The sequence below is a fragment of the Eutrigla gurnardus genome (assembly GCF_963514095.1).
Source record: "Eutrigla gurnardus genome assembly, chromosome: 5".
NCBI classification, from domain to species: Eukaryota; Metazoa; Chordata; class Actinopteri; order Perciformes; family Triglidae; genus Eutrigla; species Eutrigla gurnardus.
Genome location: NC_139919.1, coordinates 29,070,491 through 29,088,939, shown reverse-complemented (window position 1 = coordinate 29,088,939; position 18,449 = coordinate 29,070,491). Strand labels below are relative to the sequence as shown.

Sequence of the window (18,449 nt, the reverse complement as noted above, 5' to 3'; positions counted from 1 at the left end):
CTCTCTCTCTCTCTCTGTGTGTGTGTGTGTGTGTGTGTGTGTGTGTGTGTGTGTGTGTGTGTGTGTGTGTGTGTGTGTGTGTGTGTGTGTGTGTGTGTGTGTCCAAATGCAGTTTCTGCAGAGGAATTATAAAGAAAATGTATTTTTTCTGATAGTGGTTCAGCTGAATCCAGCCATTCAGGTTTAAAAGTTAAAATGCTTTTAATGCATGATAAATCTCTTGAGTATAAAACTCAGATGAAAGCATCGGCATAAATGTCTTCCGTCTAAATAATGCATGTTTTCATGTTTTTTTTTCTACGCCACAAGAATATATTTTAGCAGTGTTTCCGTTTATTCTTTCTGGCATAGTTTCTGGTCTCCAACAGTACTGAATTAACCCAACCTGTGGGCTCCTCGAGGTCACAATACAATAGTCTTGCTGTTGCACATATACTGGGTGATTTACGGTAGTTAGCAAAAAGCGTGGTGCACGTGTCGCGCGGCGTTTACGGTAGCATGAAAAGCTTGGCGCACGTGTTGCGCGTGTACTGGGTGGTTCACGGTAGTCGGAAAAGCTTTTTGCCCGTATACTTCATGATTTACGGTAGAACATGTTCAGTTTGCCTCGTCACCAGTTTTAGGTCTTTTATGTGCGCTACTGCTAGTTAGCATAATTCAGCTAGTGGCGTAGACTGCAGCCCATCCGGGTTCTTTCACGCAGAGATCTTATGAGCTATTTTCTCAGTATTCTTCCTCAGCGGGTCTGTGCGAGGTCCTGGTCTGACCTCGTCCTCGACTCCTCCGCCTCCTGAGGAGTTTATAAAACCTCGGTAATAATCACCCAGACCACCTGCAGCTGCAGGTAATCACCCAGATCACGTGCTGCTGCAGGTAATCACCCTGATCACGTGCTGCTGCGTCACCCAGCCGACGCTGCTGCTCCAAATTAAATTAAATTCACAAGACTATTGGCATGACATTTTAAATGTGTTGCCAAAGCATAATTACATAGGCAGGAATATGCATATTTAGCCAACAATAAACAGTCAACAATACACATTCACACTCTTTCTCCTGGCAACAATAGGTTGTTTTTTTTACAAAATATATATGAACTAACAATCTGTCAATAACATTTCCTCTTCATAAAATAATTATATCTTATAAATTATATATTTCGTAAAAAAAAAAACCTCTAATAAAGGTTATTTATTTTTTTACACTTATCAAAACTTGTAAATACAACGTGCTTTATGAGGCAAACGTAAAAATAAAAAAGGACAGAATACAAAGCCAGGTACACATATATTTACAAACGAATATAAATAAATATGAATGTGCTCGAAACTACAGCTAGCCTACAGTAAGTAACTACACTCAACAAAAATATAAACGCAACACTTGATGTGGCACACCTGTGAGGTGGGATGGATTATCTCAGCAAAGCAGAAGTGCTCACTATCACACATTTAGACTGATTTGTGAACAATGTTTGAGAGAAATGGTAATACTGTGTATCTGGAATGAATTTTAGATCTTTAAGTCCATCTCATGAAAAATGGGAGCAAAAACAAAAGTGTTGCGTTTATATTTTTGTTGAGTGTATTTCTAATTTTCCTGTAAATTCTTTGAAAACTGATGGAAACTGACGGATTGGAGGCAATGGAAATGCTATCAATATTGTGTATAGCAACTTCAAATGTTCTAATGAGTGTCGTTACGTTAACTAGTCGCACAATTTCACTGAACAGATTTTGTATCCGGAGTGTTTCGAGGGGGTTATCCCTAGGGAACACAGGGTTGAGGGAACATAGGGTTGAGGAAACAGGAACGTAGGGTTGAGGAAACAGGAACATAGGGTTGAGGGAAGACAGGGTTGAGGGAACATAAGGTTGAGGGAACATAGGGTTGAGGGAACATAGGGTTGAGCGAACCCAGGGTTGAGGGAACATAGGGTTGAGGGAACAGGAACATAGGGTTGAGGAAACAGGAACATAGGGTTGAGGGAAGACAGGGTTGAGGGAACATAAGGTCGAGGGAACATAGGGTTGAGCGAACACAGGGTTGAGGGAACATAGGGTTGAGGGAACACAGGGTTGAGGGAACATAGGGTTGAGGAAAAAGGAACATATGGTTGAGGGAACAGGGTTGAGGGAGCAAAGGGTTGAGGAAACAGGAACATAGGGTTGAGGGAACACAGGGTTGAAGGAACGTAGGGTTGAGGAAAAGGAACATAGGGTTTAGGGAACATAGGGTTGAGGGAACATAGGGTTAAGGAAAAGGAACATAGGGTTGAGGGACGTAGGGTTGAGGGAACATAGGGTTGTGGGAACATAGGGTTGAGGAAAAAGGAACATAGGGTTGAGGGAACATAGGGCTGAAGGAACATAGATTTGAGAGAACACAAGGTTGAGGGAACATAGGGTTGAGGGAACGCAGACACACTCCCGTAATTTGAATGTATGAAACAGAGCACAAATTAAACAAATCTAATAACACTAATTATTGAAGTGATCAGCTGACGGGACTCAGAGGGGCGGCGTCTTGAACGCTCACTGTCTTGGCATGAACTCGTACACAAATCTGTCGAGTGTGACTTTCTCCTCATGTGTGGCCAGAAATTGAGTCACATATTTGTGTGTGTGTGTGTGTGTGTGTGTGTGTGTGTGTTTGTGTGTGTGTGTGTGTGTGTGTGTGTGTGTGTGTGTGTGTGTGTTTGTGGTGGAAGCTCTAATCAGTGACAGCGCTGCTTAAACTCTCCAGATGTATTTTCTGGGTGAGTTAGGTAACACTGCCGCTGCTGCCCTACTTCTGATACACACACACACACACACACACACACACACAGCTCCGACTGGACCGTCAAGATGTGCAGCAATGTGTGTGTGTGTGTGTGTGTGTGTCTGTGCCAAGTATCCATAGCAATGACTGTTGGGTGCTGACCTTCTCATTTACAGGTTATATAACTAACCAACTTGGCAGGAATCTAAGAGGTGAGGAGACGAGGAGGAGGAGGAGGAGGAGGAGGAGGAGGAGGGTTTTAATGTCGGCCATCACGATCAGTAGAGATCACAGAAACTTTTTAAGACTTGTGTAAACATCAACACTAATCCTGCTGTGAGAAATCCCTCTTAGTGATGAAAGTAATTACACTTCTCATAATTCAATTTCACGCTGAACTCACCGTGATGTCTGATCGTGTTTGTGTCAGACAATATGACACGTTTCTGCCCCGAGGGATGACGGATATAAAAGTTAGACGAGAAGCCAGCAAATAGGCTTTCCTCTCCCACACAGTCAAACCTCCTTACACGCTTTAAATCATCAGAACAGCAGAACAGTTTCAGTTGCTCACTTTAACAAATGATATGAATCATACAGTAACAATATAAACCTATACAAACAGAGTAATACATAAAATGTGTATAAGAGATAATACTAAGACTAGAAATAAAGTAGAATAGAATAGCAATAACATGTTATATACATTTAGTAAAATAAGTAAACTTCAAAAAGAAAAACAACATGGGGGGTGCATATGACATTTTTTTTGTCATATTTATCTATATTTAGAGGCACCCAGATTGAGACCATGTGGTCCTTCAGGTCTCCCAGAATCCTCCTGGGCCCGGCGGCGAGCTCAACTGGCTAATCTGCAGTGTAATTATCCCGAAGACACAACTTTTCTGACACTTCCGTCGGTTTGACTGAGCGACCTACATTTGCATCGCTTACATCACCGCCTTCCTGTCTGTCTCTCTGTCTGTCTCTCTTCCTGTCTCTCGCTCTCTCAGCAGCCATCCATGTGTTTTTCATCATATATAACATATTGCAGATGGACGTATGTGTGAATAAACGGGGCGCTATGGTCCCACATTTCTAAGATTTTTCTCGTTTAGGGTTAGGTTAGGGTTTTATCATTTGTTTAAAAGGATAAAGTGTACTTACATTAAATGTTTGCAATAAACAAAGAGATGGGCCTCCAGATTAAGCTAAAAGCCACATTCCATCTGTAGAAAGGGGGATACAATCTGATACAAATTTATGAAAAGGGAAATGTGGGAACATAGGGCTGTGGGAACATAGGGCTGTGTTGGGAACATAGGGCTGTGGTGGGAACATAGACATGTGGGAACATAGGGCTATGGTGGGAACATAGAGCTGTGGGTACATAGGGCTGTGGGAACATAGGGCTGTGGGAACATGGAAATGTGGGAACATAGGACTGTGGTGGGAACATAGAGCTGTGGGTACATAGGGCTGTGGGAACATAGGGCTGTGGGAACATAGGGCTGTGGTGGGAACATAGGGCTGTGGGAACATAGACATGTGGGAACATAGGGCTGTGGGAACATAGGGCTGTGGTGGGAACATAGGGCTGTGGGAACATAGACATGTGGGAACATAGGGCTGTGGTGGGAACATAGAAATGTGGGAACATAGGGCTGTGGGAACATATGGCTATGGGAACATAGACATGTGGGAACATAGGGCTGAGGTGGGAACATAAAGCTGTGGGAACATAGAAATGTGGGAACATAGGGCTGTGGTGGGAACATAGAAATGTGGGAACATAGGGCTATGGTGGGAACATAGAGCTGTGGGTACATAGGGCTGTGGGAACATAGGGCTGTGGGAACATGGAAATGTGGGAACATAGGACTGTGGTGGGAACATAGAGCTGTGAGTACATAGGGCTGTGGGAACATAGGGCTGTGGTGGGAACATATGGCTGTGGGAACATAGGGCTGTGGTGGGAACATATGGCTGTGGGAACATAGGGCTGAGGTGGGAACATAAAGCTGTGGGAACATAGGACACCCTCCTCTCTCTCTGTCTCTTGATGTGTTCGTGACCCACATTAGTGCAGCTTTACTGTATTTGCTGACCTACAGCTTTTTTACTGACCTCCTAAATCTGAAATGTTGTTTCAGAGTATAAAGGCCGTGACTCTGCTCTGGAAATATTTCATGTGAGCTGTTACCTAACCGCTATAAAAAACAGGACTTATGAAACACAATGACTTCGGGTCACATTGCCTGCATGTGTACAAATACTTTCGAATACTTTTTGGATCAAATTTTTAAGGTATCGGTATTTACTTTTTTACTTTTCCTCACAAAAAAATCTGTCCTTTTTTACTGCTTACATTTTCACAACAGGATCGTTACTTTAGTTTTAATGCATTATTATTATCTATATTTTGTTTTTAGAGATTTGGTTAGCCTTGTAAAATAACAGCGAGTGGGAATGTCCTTCATAGGGACACTTTTTACTTAATACTTTGAGTACATTTCAGAGCCTGTACTTTATCACTTTAAGTATTTCTACTAGGATGTCTGTATTTAAAACCTCTGCGTTCACAACATACACTCCTACGTGCAAATCCCATTATTATTTACTCTTCTGCCTGCTTTTTTCATTGTTTAACTCCTTCCACACTTTGCAACATAGAAACTTTGTTTTAACATTTTTATTATAATAAGGTCATGTGTGCTACGAATGCTGTCATTCGTACCTGTGATACTTTTAATTATAAATCAGGGCATAGTTTTAAACACATGAACCATCAGAGATGATAATGATTCTACATGGGAACTACGCTTATTCACTTTCTTCGTATGACTGATAGCCTGATCCTCTAATACCTGTACGTTCCATATGAAAGTACTATTAGCTTAGCTTAGCATTCGATTTTATACTTGCATGAAAACTGAAACTACCTCCCTCATCACTCCTCTTCCAGACTGTGGTGCTTTGAAAGACTTCAGATTACACTGAAGGTTTTGATTAGCGTCATTAATTATTGAACACAAACTGATTGGCAACCGGCAATCTGATCCGTTGCTTTCTAATACCCCCCCCCCCCCCCCCCCCCCCCCAAATGACACAAAGAAAAAAGACCTGTGAGGCTCCGAGAACACAAACCTTTTTGGTTTATTCACAAGTTGTAGCTTCAAGAAATTTAGCAAAAAGTACATTTCTACTAAAAGTTTTTACCGTCAAAAAACAGACTTGGACAGAAGAAAACGCCAGAGAGATGCCGAGACACAAATACATTCATCTTGTGCAAATTCGCCCCGCACACATTCAGAAAGAAGCCGGCCACCGAAGTGACCGAAGTCAGTGCAAATATTTGAAAACATGAGGAGCGCTTGGCAAAGCTTTTTTTTTTTTAACTGGAAGTTTTTTAGAGCTACGTATGTCGCATCAGAATTAGGCCGGCACTCAGTTTCCACCAAACAAAGTGCTCAAGTGCTCCAAACACTTCAAATATTTGGGATCAAATACGAAACACAGAAGCCCGAGAATCGACCGTTTTGCAGTTTCAAGTGACATAAACTCGATGTCGATGATATCACACATTTGAACAGAAAACATTTCGGAGCAGTGATGGGACATCAGATGATGATAAACATTACTTTGACTCTCATATTTGGACAGGAAGAGAACAAAAAGGTCAGGAAGCATACGTTTTCTTTCCCTCTTCGTGGAAGTGTTCTCAGACGAACGCTCGCGGTAGCTACGCTTCCTCAAAAGGTTGTTTTTTGTTGTTTTTTTGCATAGCTGGAGGAAAATCATTGTTTTGTTACTGGACTGTTTGGGGGTTGCCAGTTTGTTAGCATGGTGGACATTATCGAGAGGCCCGGGTGCTACAGAACGCCAGAAATGATGCTGTCAAGACTAGAGGTGTAACGAGTCATTCGATTAATCGATAGTCAGTCCTATAGATTCTACTAAATCGATCTGCTAAAATAAATAAATAGAATGAATCGTTTTGGCTTCACCAATAATCGATCTAAATGCATTTAATAGGATGAATCGTGATTCTTACTTATGATTAATGTTTTAATACGTTTGAGACACTCTCTCCCCTGCCAGCATGTAGTCTACTGAAAATGTTAAAAAATAACTGAGCAATGTTTAATTACATTTTTGTATTCAGCATAAAATATTATGCAGGTTTACTTTTTTCTAGAATAAATATGTTATTTTTCCCCTTTCAGAAGAATACAGATAGTCTCACTCATATTATTGCATGTTTATTTCATGCATATAAAATTTTGGTTACAAGTTACAGAATCGAATCGAATCGTTACAACAACAAAAAATCGTCCTTGAATCGAATCGCCAACTTCTGTATCGTTAATCGAATCGCTGTGAAGCCAAAGATTCACACCCCTAGTCAAGACGCATCCTGGACTTTCAGGATTCAGTACTTGACCTTAAAACGAACGTCCCAGCTGGTTCTCGTTTATAACCTGTGCCATGGAAGTTATGTGCTAATTTACGCTAACTGGCTTAAGTGGTTATCGATCTCCTGATCAGCTTATTATTATTTAATTGGACTGGATGTGTCGGGTTTCTGGGAACCAGATTAGCATCAACTGGTGTCACGTTTACAATTCATCTCAGATCCAACGTCTTAAGGACGTCGTCTTAAGGTGGTGTTTTAGGGAACCAACTGTACGAAAGAAAAGAAGTCCAACTTAAGGCACTAGAACTGCTGTCACAGATGAACAATAATAATAATAATAATAATATTTTTTTAAAAGGCTTCAATTTAATGTAATGATGGGGAAAAAAGGGATGGATCCTCATTTGACTGAAGCTACAGACAAAACATCATGTTACTGTTTTTTTCCCCATAAATTGTAACAATAATAGGAATAGTGAGCGATTTCACTTAAGGTGGATTTTCCCACAACGTCTCATCTCTGATTGGAATCGCTTTCACACTGGAACCTTTCCTGCCTGGTAACGCTACGATCACGACCAGTGCACACGGACACTTGTTTGTCCGTCGGTACCAAACGCCTCTTTAGAGCAACACCTCCTAGCAGAATTCAACACGTGGGTCATCGCACAATGAATCAGAACAACAGCGTTGCTGCTCGACTGTGTCGCGCTGCAACAAATGCCTCAGAAGATCAACACATCTTATGGGGAAATATTAAAATTGGAGCTTTATAGCGTCACATGACTTTGGCCCTTATCAAAAAAGAAATAAATACATGTGGGTGATTAAGCGTGACACTGTCAGCGCTGAGTGACACGTAAATAAAATATAAAAAAACAGTCCCTGACATTAAAATAAGGAGAGGACAAACCCGCAAGTAAAGAAACGATAAAAACACAAAAGAAGCAGAATGACATACAAACATGTAAAAACAGATGTAAAAGATCTCGAAGGCAAAGCTCAGTCAATCTCTTGCCGTGTTCAAACAGCATCAATATGTTTTCAAACCTCACTTTCTTATTAATACATATGTGGGACACCTGCTCTGTTCCACGCCGCGTTGACGGGCGGACTGGCCTTTTCCTCCTGGAGAGGATTTGACTTTGATTCTGTGGTTATCCAAAGCCGTTTCTTTCCCTTACTTGGAAGTGCAAAACAAGTCAGAATAAATACTGAATAAATACGTGTAGGACATACCGGCATCAGGAACCCAGATGTTGCTTTTCACGGCATTCATCATGAGTATCTCGGCTTTAGAGAGGCTGCTAAACGGCGAGGGAACCCAAATATGTTGGGAGGATTGGGAGCGGCCAATAGAAATACACCGCCGACTTTGAGTCACCGGGGATCTGAAGGTATGTGGAGAGAATCTGACCTCCAACTCCAGTTTCCAGAGTTGACTTGGACAGTTTTTTACCTCTTGATTGTGTAAATGCTGGTTATAATATAGTAATAATAGTTACTGGGGTTTTATCGCTGGTGTTTGGGGGCAAATTGTCTTTTAAAAGCCTTTGGAAAGTGAGCAGCTCAACATCTCTTTCTGTGAAATGTAAACAATGTCACTGCATGCATAAATAATGAGAAAATAAATAATGAAAAAACAAATTAAAAAAGAAAATCCATGGATGAATAAAACACAAGAAGAGCGGTAAAGCACGCCGATGTAAAAGGTTCAGTCAGTTTGTTTGTCAGCTGCGTGACGAGCCGGACGAGGACACAAAGGAAGGAAGCGAGGAAGGAAGGAAGACAGAATAGCAGCCGAGATAATGTAGATATCTACACTTATCGGGCGTGTCAATTCATCTAAATCAGTATTATTATCAATATTCACCCAGCAGCGATGAGGCAGATTCATTGGTCTCTTGCAGTTCACATTTAAAGACAAACAGAATTGATTTCATATTAGTTGCCATTTAGATGAATGTCTGAACTTTAAAAGCTACAATCAGACAGGCAGCTTTTCTTTTTTCTTGGGAAGGAATCACTCATATCAGAGTGCAAAGTCTGTGCGCAGGGAGGAAGAGCAATAGAACTACAAAAATGGAGGCGGGTCCAGAAAGGCAACGGTGGAACCCCCCGGTACGAGTGAAGTGTGGTCGGATTTCAAACCCCACATCCGGTCTTGCTTTGAGAAAATCAGTCTCCTTCACGTCCGAGCGGAGCTGAAGGCTGCCAGCGGTTTGCTCGAGAATGTTATGAATGGAAGTCGAAATCTGAAGCACAGCAGGTCAACTGCTGCTTTGGAGGAAGGTGTTGGGTGTCGGGTGAGGGCGCGGGTGTCACCGGTGCCGGCTGTGGGCCATGAAGAGCAGCACCTTGCGCATCCCGCTGAGGCGATCCTTCAGAGAGGTGAGAGCCACGAACGGCAGCTGGGCTCGGCCTTCCAGCGGCAGGACGGCGAGCAGCCACCAACACCACGACGGCCCGTTAGGACTGTACTGTAAAAGCAGACACACGGGGGAGGGGCTTAGAAACACAGTAGTAATCCTGCCTTTTATACATTTCATTAGTCACCATGGGGTTTAATTTCTCTCTGCTGGACAAACTACGTCATGACACCGTTGCTGCGCTATAAAAATAAAATGTATTATTATTATTATTATTATTAAATCAGCTGGCTGATAAATCGTTTGGGCTCTAGAACACACAGTTTTCAGTGGATGCCGCATCACAATTTTATTTATTCATTTGTGAGTGAAGTAAAAGTACAAGATGGCTTCATGAACTGCGTATTCACCTGGAGTTCGGGGTCTTTCTGGGGCATGGGTCCGAAGTGTCCCTCGATGCGCTCTTTCTGCTCGGCCTTCAGGGAGTTGACCCAGACCAGCGCCTGGTCGTAGACCGTATCGTGCAGCGACTGCAGCTCACGCTCGGCCGGACCCTCCTCCTGCAAGAACACGCGTTATTAGAATTCAAACGGTAATCTCTCTATCAAGCCATCACTTCACCCTCCTGTCGTCGTCCTCTCTCCTACCTTAACGTCCTCCAGGTACTCTATGTCAGCCGTGTTGTATCCGTCCCTCTCCTGGTGCTGGACCACTTTGAACCGCCGTTGGCCGATGGTGTCCACGACCGACCGGCCGTCGGAGAAGAACTTCACATCGCGGATCTCCAGCAGGCAGCCGTAGTCTGCAAACCTGGAGACGGGGAGGAGACGTCAGACATCCCCGAACATCCCGAACATGTGACGCTTATGAAGCGGGAAGGATCGCAGCACTCACCCTTTGAGGTCGTCTCCCAGACACATGCCGAAGCTGTTGGTTCCCGTCTCCATGCATCGGCGAATCATCAGTCTGTAGCAGGGCTCGAAGATATGGAGAGGGCACGGCACGGTGGGGAAGGCCATGGTGCACACGAATATAGGCACATTCTTGTTAAGACTGAGGAGAGACAAAGATAAAAGGAGCATGTGAGTGAAAAACAAACTCCATCTGCACCATGACTCACCAGAAACGCACAAAAAGAACACAAAAGGCCACTGAGATGCCGTGGGAGCGATCGAGTGTCGCTCCTAAGAGAGCTTCCTTATTGTAGTTTGTTTTCCGGCCTGCAGGAAAAGTGACACCCGATGCCTGAGGTGTTGCACGCCAAGAGGTCAGTGTGTCAGACGTGTGTGTGTGTTATCTACTGTAGGTCAGTGGGTCAAACACAAGTAGGTGATATTCATGCAGAGTCACGAAGATGGATGGAGCATAAATAACAAGTAAAAAGGCAGATTTTGAGCAGACTTACTTGGAGAGCTCCGCCATCTCATCCTGGTGGATTTTCTGTCTTTCTCTGAGCTCCAAGGGAAGATACTTGGATATCAGCTGCTCCGTTAATACCGTCTTGGAGTACTGCCTCTGGACCAGGTACTGGAGAGAGAGAGAGAGAGACATTAGAAATACATTTATGGTGGCAGGAACATTATGGGTAAATGACACTATACGCCGGCCGAGCCTGAAGGCTCCCAGCGACACAAAATGCGACGGCTAAGTTTTCATCAATTAGCATTTTTCTTTCGAAAGCAAAATTAATCAAAACTGACCTCCCGACAATTAACTAAAAGCTTTTTAAGGATCTTCCCGAGCTCAGCCGCCCGCTACACTATCGAGACCACCTCTGGTGGCGCCCGCCGGTCACTACAACACGACGCCGCATCACAGAAAGCAGAGCGTCTATGATCTAGGTGTTGGATAATACTGCTCTATATTAAGCCCTCATAACATAATCTTCTTCCGTGGGGGATCCTGGACTCTCTGGGGATGGTGACCTTACTGAGTCATCGTCGGCCAAACCAAATAAAACAGTGTGTGCGTCAATGTCATTCCAAAATGAATTCAGTCATGGCAGGCCACCAACTCCGCTTTTAGCTGCGTAGCTAAAAAAAGCCCGGTGTCGTGTTACCTTACATAATAGTGACCCCAATGAGCTCCACTCTGAGGTTCAGGAGAAATATACTCATATGATAGAGGATCGGAGGAGGAGGAGTTGGATCCCTCCAGGTCTCCGTTTCGGTACGATAGGACACCATCGGGGAGAATCTCACCTCAGACAGCTCCTCTTTGCAGAGTGGACACTTGGGGTTGTGGTCGAGACATCGCTCCAGACACCGGAGACAGAACGTGTGACCGCACGGCGTCGCCACGGGCTCGTAGAAAAGTCTGGAAAACACACAAAAAACAATCACTGTTATTGTTAGAGTCATCAATTCATCTTTTAGTGTGGGAAAATATGAGAAATAAATACACATTTCCAATTTACTATTTACAACTTTACAAGCCTCGCCGAAGCCTGGCTACTAGCCATGCTACTAGCCAGGTTACTAGCCATGTTACCAGCCAGGCTATTAGCAAAGTTATTAGCCAGGTTACTAGCCATGTAACCAGCCAGGCTATTAGCAAAGTTATTAGCCAGGTTACTAGTCAGGTTACTAGCCAGGCTATTAGCAAAGTTATTAGCCAGGTTACTAGCCAGGTTACTAGCCATGTTACTAGCCAGGCTATTAGCAAAGTTACTAGCCAGGCTACTAGCCACGTTACTAGCCATTTTATGAACCAGGCTACGAGCCAGGCTATGAGCTAGGCTACTAGCCAGGCTGCTAGCCAGGCTACTAGCCAGATTATGAACCGGGCTACGAGCCAGGTTACTAACCATGCTAGCCAGGCTAATAGCCAGGCTGCTAGCCAGGCTACGAGCTAGGCTACGGGCCAGGTTACTAACCATGCTACTAGCCAGGCTGCTAGCCAGGCTAATAGCCAGATTATGAACCGGGCTACGAGCCAGGTTACTAACCATGCTACTAGCCAGGCTAATAGCCAGGCTGCTAGCCAGGCTACTAGCTAGGCTACGGGCCAGGTTACTAACCATGCTACTAGCCAGGCTGCTAGCCAGGCTAGTAGCCAGATTATGAACCGGTCTACGAGCCAGGCTACTAGCCAGGTTACTAGCCAGGCTACTACCAGGTTACTAGCCAGCTGCTAACTTCCTGACGTGAGACTGAGTGAAGATTTCGTTTCAAGGACACCTCACCTCATACAAAGAGAACACTCCAGATCGGCCGGGTCCAAGACTTCCCCACCGGCAGTACAACTCAGTGGCTCGGTCATCGCTGCATGGAGAGATTGTCGGATACAACATAAGACACTAACGATGAATAATGAATTGAATTACTGAGCACACGGTGTCCAGAAACTCACCAGACTTGGCTCTCTTGTGATCGCCTCTCCTCTCCGCTGCCTCCTCCTCCTCTGTGCTCTTCCGTTTCCTTCTGAGCAGGAAACAGTGGTCAGCTCTCAGGACCTCAGGCTTTTCCCAACCTTTGACCTCACCGCCTTCTGACTTCTCGGAGGCAGGAGGAGTGGGGGCAAGACCGGTCAACGAGCTGGAGTTTAAGATCTGAACGAAGGAGAAGGATGGAAGGAGGCGATATGAGATCTCAGACGTCCCCTCAGTAGCTTCCTTTTGTTTTTCGTTGACAGAATCTTACCTGGGAGGGAATGCTGATGCTGTTCTTGATGTGTGCTCGGAAAGATAACGAGTCTGAGATGTGTTCAGGGACCTGGTCTGTAACTGGAGCCAGGAGATCACAGAGGAGCTGAGAGAAGACAACACACAGCGATGTGATTATTCTGCCTGCAATCATAATATAAGTGTTCTAGAGCTGCGACGACTAGTTGTTCGGTTTGTGGGGCAACGTTGGATTTACCTTGTGGGCCTCGGTCTTGGCCAGTCTGCAGTCCGGCTCGATGGACAGACTGACCAGGTACTCCCTCAGAGCCTCCTCAGTCCTGCCCAGCGACACCAGGGCCTGGGCCTTACGAATGTGACCCTGCAGGGAGGAGGAGAATTAGTTACAATACGTGACTATTACTCAGCATTTTAGGGAAATAAGTTTGTCCGTCATACCTTGGACCAGTGAGGCGTGAGCCTGCAGGCCGTCTCAGCGTCTCTCAGAGCCTTTTCGTAGTGTCTCAGACCGGAGTGGATCTGGGAGCGATTGCTGAACAGTATGTGGTCCATGGGTGCTGAGGAGGAGAGGTAGGGAGATGGTTAGATTGTTGGAGTTACGAGAGACAGTGTGTCGAGGTGAAGGAACTGTCAGAAAGCCAAAAGATATTCCATTTACACCAATGTGAGCCAGAAAAAAGGAGACAGCTTCTCACATTTGAGCAGCTGGAATCAGTTATTTTTTTAGCTTCATAAATCACTTGAACAATAAAATATAATTGTCAATAAGTACTACCAATTGACTAACAAGGGATTTTAGTTTCAGCTTAAACCCATCACATACCCAGTTACTGCTTCTCAACAAACTGCAGAATAAAAAAAAATAAAAAAAATACATGATCATGTTTATTTTCTTATGTCTTAAAAAAAAGCTGAATTTGCTGGTTATATAAAAAAGGTTTCATGTTGGAATGTTTAAAATGGATCAGTCTCCTTCACATTATAAAACACGTTACGAAGGAGTGAAAAAAAGAAAAAAGTGCTGTCTTACAAAACTGTGCAGCACTATCAAGGTCACCCACATTCCAGGTTTCATAACGAGAAAAAAAAAAAACGTATGCAAATGTTGCAGCAAGCTCTGTGGGAATCAGAGGGGAATATTTCCATGGATTTTATACAGGCAAAGGGGAGTGAATCACTTTGTAGAATAAAAACAGGAAAAGGGAGAGCAGAAGGGATTATTTAACAGGACAAATTCACTGGTTTCATGTGACCTACAGGTTGTAAATGCAGTATCAGACAGATAATTGTTTATCATAATAACTGCACGATACGGATTTTCCATTGTGATTTCTCCTTTGTAACAGACATACACACACCTGAGCTAATTATGACTGGATGTTATAATGACTTGCATTAATTCTCCAGAGGCTTCCCGTAACCTTCATTAGAACCCTTTCATGGCTAAACACGTCCGTTAATCTAAAATCAATCCCGATTGAACTACATTTAACTCTAAAACGTTGCACAAGCAGCCCACTAACCCGTTTCTCGCCTTTCTGCTCACAAACTCATTTGTATTCATTCTTAAATTAAGCAGTAATTAATGGTGTGCCTTTAGTTAATAACCAAAGATTAGTCCGGGTTATAGAGCACCTTTCACCCGTCCTCGGAAGTCATTCAGGTTTGATGCTGGCCATTATGTCTCCCTTTCATAATCATTATTCATCCTACTTTTGATAAATATGCTGAATTTCTTCAGCTGACATCTTGCAGCACGCAGAGATCCTGGAAACATCCGAGGACAATCCCACTGGGAGCTTCACAGCTCATCACCAGTCAGCTGGGAGATCGATCGCAGGTCGTATGTAAAACCCCAGACAGTATATAAGAAGTGGACGTTGTCATGGTGACGTCACTCGTTGGTTTGTGGACTGCGGTTTTGAAGCCTCGAGTTCGGCATTCAGCCGCAGAGGGGCACCCTTACTGGATCTGGATCCATCTAGTTTCTAGGGTGAAGCTGCTAACAAAGTTAGCCTGTCAATCAGCAGGTAAGCCCCGCCCCCTAAAGCATCCCCTGCTTTCTGGTCTGGTGGACTCTAAATGGACCATAATGTACTAAATGAACATCATGCTGGATTGAAGAAGACTTGAAACTAGAGATTGAGACCATAAACTCATGTTTACAATGTTTACTGAGATAATACATCAAGAGAGAAGTAGGACCATTTTCTCATAGACTTCTATACAACCAGAGAGGAGTCGCCCCCTGGTGGTCAGCAGAGAGAAGTAGGACCATTTTCTCATAGACTTCTATACAACCAGAGAGGAGTCGCCCCCTGGTGGTCAGCAGAGAGAAGTAGGACCAATTTCTCATAGACTTCTATACAACCAGAGAGGAGTCACCCCCTGGTGGCCAGCAGAGAGAATACAAGTGTAAGGCACTTCAGCGTTGGCTGAACTTTTCAGAACCGGAGGGCTGCCTCCTGAGTTTCCTGGTGTGGACCCAGTGAACAGGGATGTCAAACCGGTTTCCCATCGGCTGTCAACCGAGAGAAACTCTGTTCTACTTCTGTTCTACTTCTCAGAGGACTCAACCGTCAGCGAAACAAGTAACTTTAACCTTGCGAAGCGACAGAGCTGCCGCAGCACAAAACACCTAGGTCAATGAGGACGTTGTGCGTCCCGGTCACACCAGCCCCCATCTCAGCAGTGTGGCAAAGCGTCTGATCAGATGCTGGTATTAAACTAAACTTACATTAAACACATCCAGCTTTTGCATCATATAACTTTTGTGTATAGTCCATGATGAAATCCTAGTTCTTCCCATCCCTATAAAGCAGACTACAACATACATGTGACATGGACGCCTTAGGAAGTCAACACAATCTGGTCATTTAACTCCTAACGCCCGCCTGCAGGCCACTTGTTTCCACCACCACCGTTGAATCAGAGCAATCAGAGCATCCCTAGCGGTGACCTGAAATAGTACCCTTGCTCCACATTCGCCCGATCATTGTTTTCGTCGTTACACAATGCGTGAGTGAGCGAGGGGAGGGGCTGGGGTGACGTGCTTACGCAATGTTTGGTCCAGCAGGCCCAGCCTCCACATAGCAGTGTTACCCAACACATGGCGCTCAGACGCGAGCGCGCCCCGGCGCAGTGTGCCACGGAGCCGTGCGTAACGCTTACGAAACCAAGTCACATAACGGGCGTCACATAATCAAGTTTTTAACTCACAGAAACGAAAGCATGTATCCCAGCATGCTCTGTAAAGTTTTATGGAATCATATAAAGTGTCCTACCTATCATTATGGCTTGGTTGTATTTCTCCAACGCTGCTTCCATCTTCTTCTCCGCGTACAGCGCGTTGCCCTCCCGCCGCAGAAGGCCGGCCTGGTGCAGGGTCGGGAACCACTTGGCCAGCAGGTTGCTGAGCACCACGTTGACCCTGTAGCTCGCCTCCATGTAGCCGTCCTTGCACTCCCTGCACGTCGCCGGCCACTCCTTCTCCTTCCTCTCCCGCTCCAGACACTTGATGCAGTAGCAGTGTCCGCACGGCAGAGTCACGGGTTCGAACAGAAAGCTCAGGCAGATCCGGCAGGAGAAGTCTTCTTGGCCGAACCCCGCGGCGCCGACTCCCGGGCGGCCGACCTCCGCAGCCGCCGCCTCCTCCGCCCTCCTCTTCGGGTGGACGCCGCCGTCCTGCCTGCCGATGCTCCCGCACAGATACTCTATGAGGTTCGTGAGGTGAACCGGTCTTAGTCTCTCCGTCACCGAGGCTTGTCGGTACACATCGAAAGCCTCGGTGAATTTGCCCCCAAAGGCGAGCGCGTCAGCCCGCTTCACCATCAGCTCCCGCCGGCTCCCCGGGTCCCCGAGCCCCGCCAGCTGGCACTCATAGATATCCGCGGCCAGGTCGAAGTTTTTGCACTGGAAAGCCTCTGCTGCGAGCTGCAGCATAATCTCGGTCTCCGTCATCATCCTCGGCAGCTTGGTGTGAAGTCCTCCTCGTCACTTATGTGGCGCATATCTGGCCGTCCATCTCTGCGTCCGCTGCTCGCTGGGAAGTCCTGGAGAATGGACCGCTGCACTCGTCCAGGAAGCACCGTTTAATTCTCAATGGAGCGCTGCGGGAGGAGAGAAAAAAAGAAAAAAAAAATGTTACGTAAAAGTTTTTTTTGTCATGTGACGCCGGCCAGCTGTTCTCATTGGAAGAGTTCAGGAAAAGTGTTACAAAACAATCTGCCATGTAACCGATTAGTGACGCGGGGCTGGAGGCTGGCTGACCTCATCCAGGATCTAACCCGAGTAGTGGGTCAATGTGGAGCCCGGGTGGGGCGAGGCGGACCGCCAGGGGTCTGCCTGGAGGGGCCCACCACCAAAACATTTATAAGTGTCATATTGCATATAAGTTATTCCAAGAATTTAAATCCTGGAGAAACAGCCCTGAAGCCTGGTTTTATTTATACAAGATTTATTATCTGTTTCCTTGTCATACATTACAGTTGTTGGTTCAGTTATATAAAAGTACTGATTTGACTTTTTTAATCAAGTAAAAGTGGAAAACGTACCAGTTAAGTATAAAATATGTCATATTCATTTTGTAAAAATCTAAAAATTTCCCTCAAATGCATTAAAACTAAAGTAACGAGCCTGCTTTGTAAATCTGAGGAGTAGAAATTACAGATATTGTGATATTGTAGATATTGTGTTAAAATTTAGGGAGTAAAAGTTTTAAAAAAACTTGTCAGAAAAATAAATGCTCAAGTAAAAGTTCAGATACATGAAATTCTACTTTAGTACAGTTACTTCCCACATGACTATACAGGAAAAACATTTCAAATATGTGACCTACTGCAAGTTACGAGTGTTAACTTATGTGACTGGTTGTTGCTTCACTTATATAACAGTTATGACGTCAGTTATTAAAAACTGAACCATCAACTTTAAGACTTAGTAGAATGTACGGATATTTTACTTAAATCTAGGGAGTAAAAGTAAAAAAAACAGTCGTTAGAAAATTAAATACTGTAGGAAAATTACAGATACCTGAAAATCTACTTTAATTACTTCCCCCGTCTGACTCATGACTATACAGGAAGCATAATGTCAAATATGTGACCTACTGCAAGTTATGAGTGTTGACTGTTATGTGACTGTTGCTTCACTCATCATATAACAGTTATATGACAGTCAAAACCGCTTGACATACTTTCTTTCCCCACCTCATCAGAAAATCAGAATAAACACAGATCATTTGTTAAAGCACGACTGTACCATAGTTTAATATGCACAT

General features: G+C 44.5%; 1 protein-coding gene across 1 annotated transcript; it reads right to left on the bottom strand.

The window, feature by feature from the left end:
* Positions 1–5,889: 5,889 nt before the first annotated feature.
* LOC311013403 (LON peptidase N-terminal domain and RING finger protein 3-like) lies at positions 5,890–17,523 on the bottom strand. The gene is made up of 12 exons (XM_084009442.1): positions 16,456–17,523; positions 13,610–13,728; positions 13,410–13,532; positions 13,191–13,298; positions 12,901–13,099; positions 12,734–12,812; positions 11,751–11,865; positions 10,955–11,076; positions 10,444–10,602; positions 10,197–10,359; positions 9,960–10,109; positions 5,890–9,660 (listed from the first exon to the last, which is right to left on the bottom strand). Exons 1-12 carry the CDS (start codon positions 17,132–17,134, stop codon positions 9,502–9,504), a joined length of 2,175 nt encoding a protein of 724 aa, XP_083865568.1. The 5' UTR covers positions 17,135–17,523; the 3' UTR covers positions 5,890–9,501.
* Between the last annotated feature and the right edge of the window lie 926 nt (positions 17,524–18,449).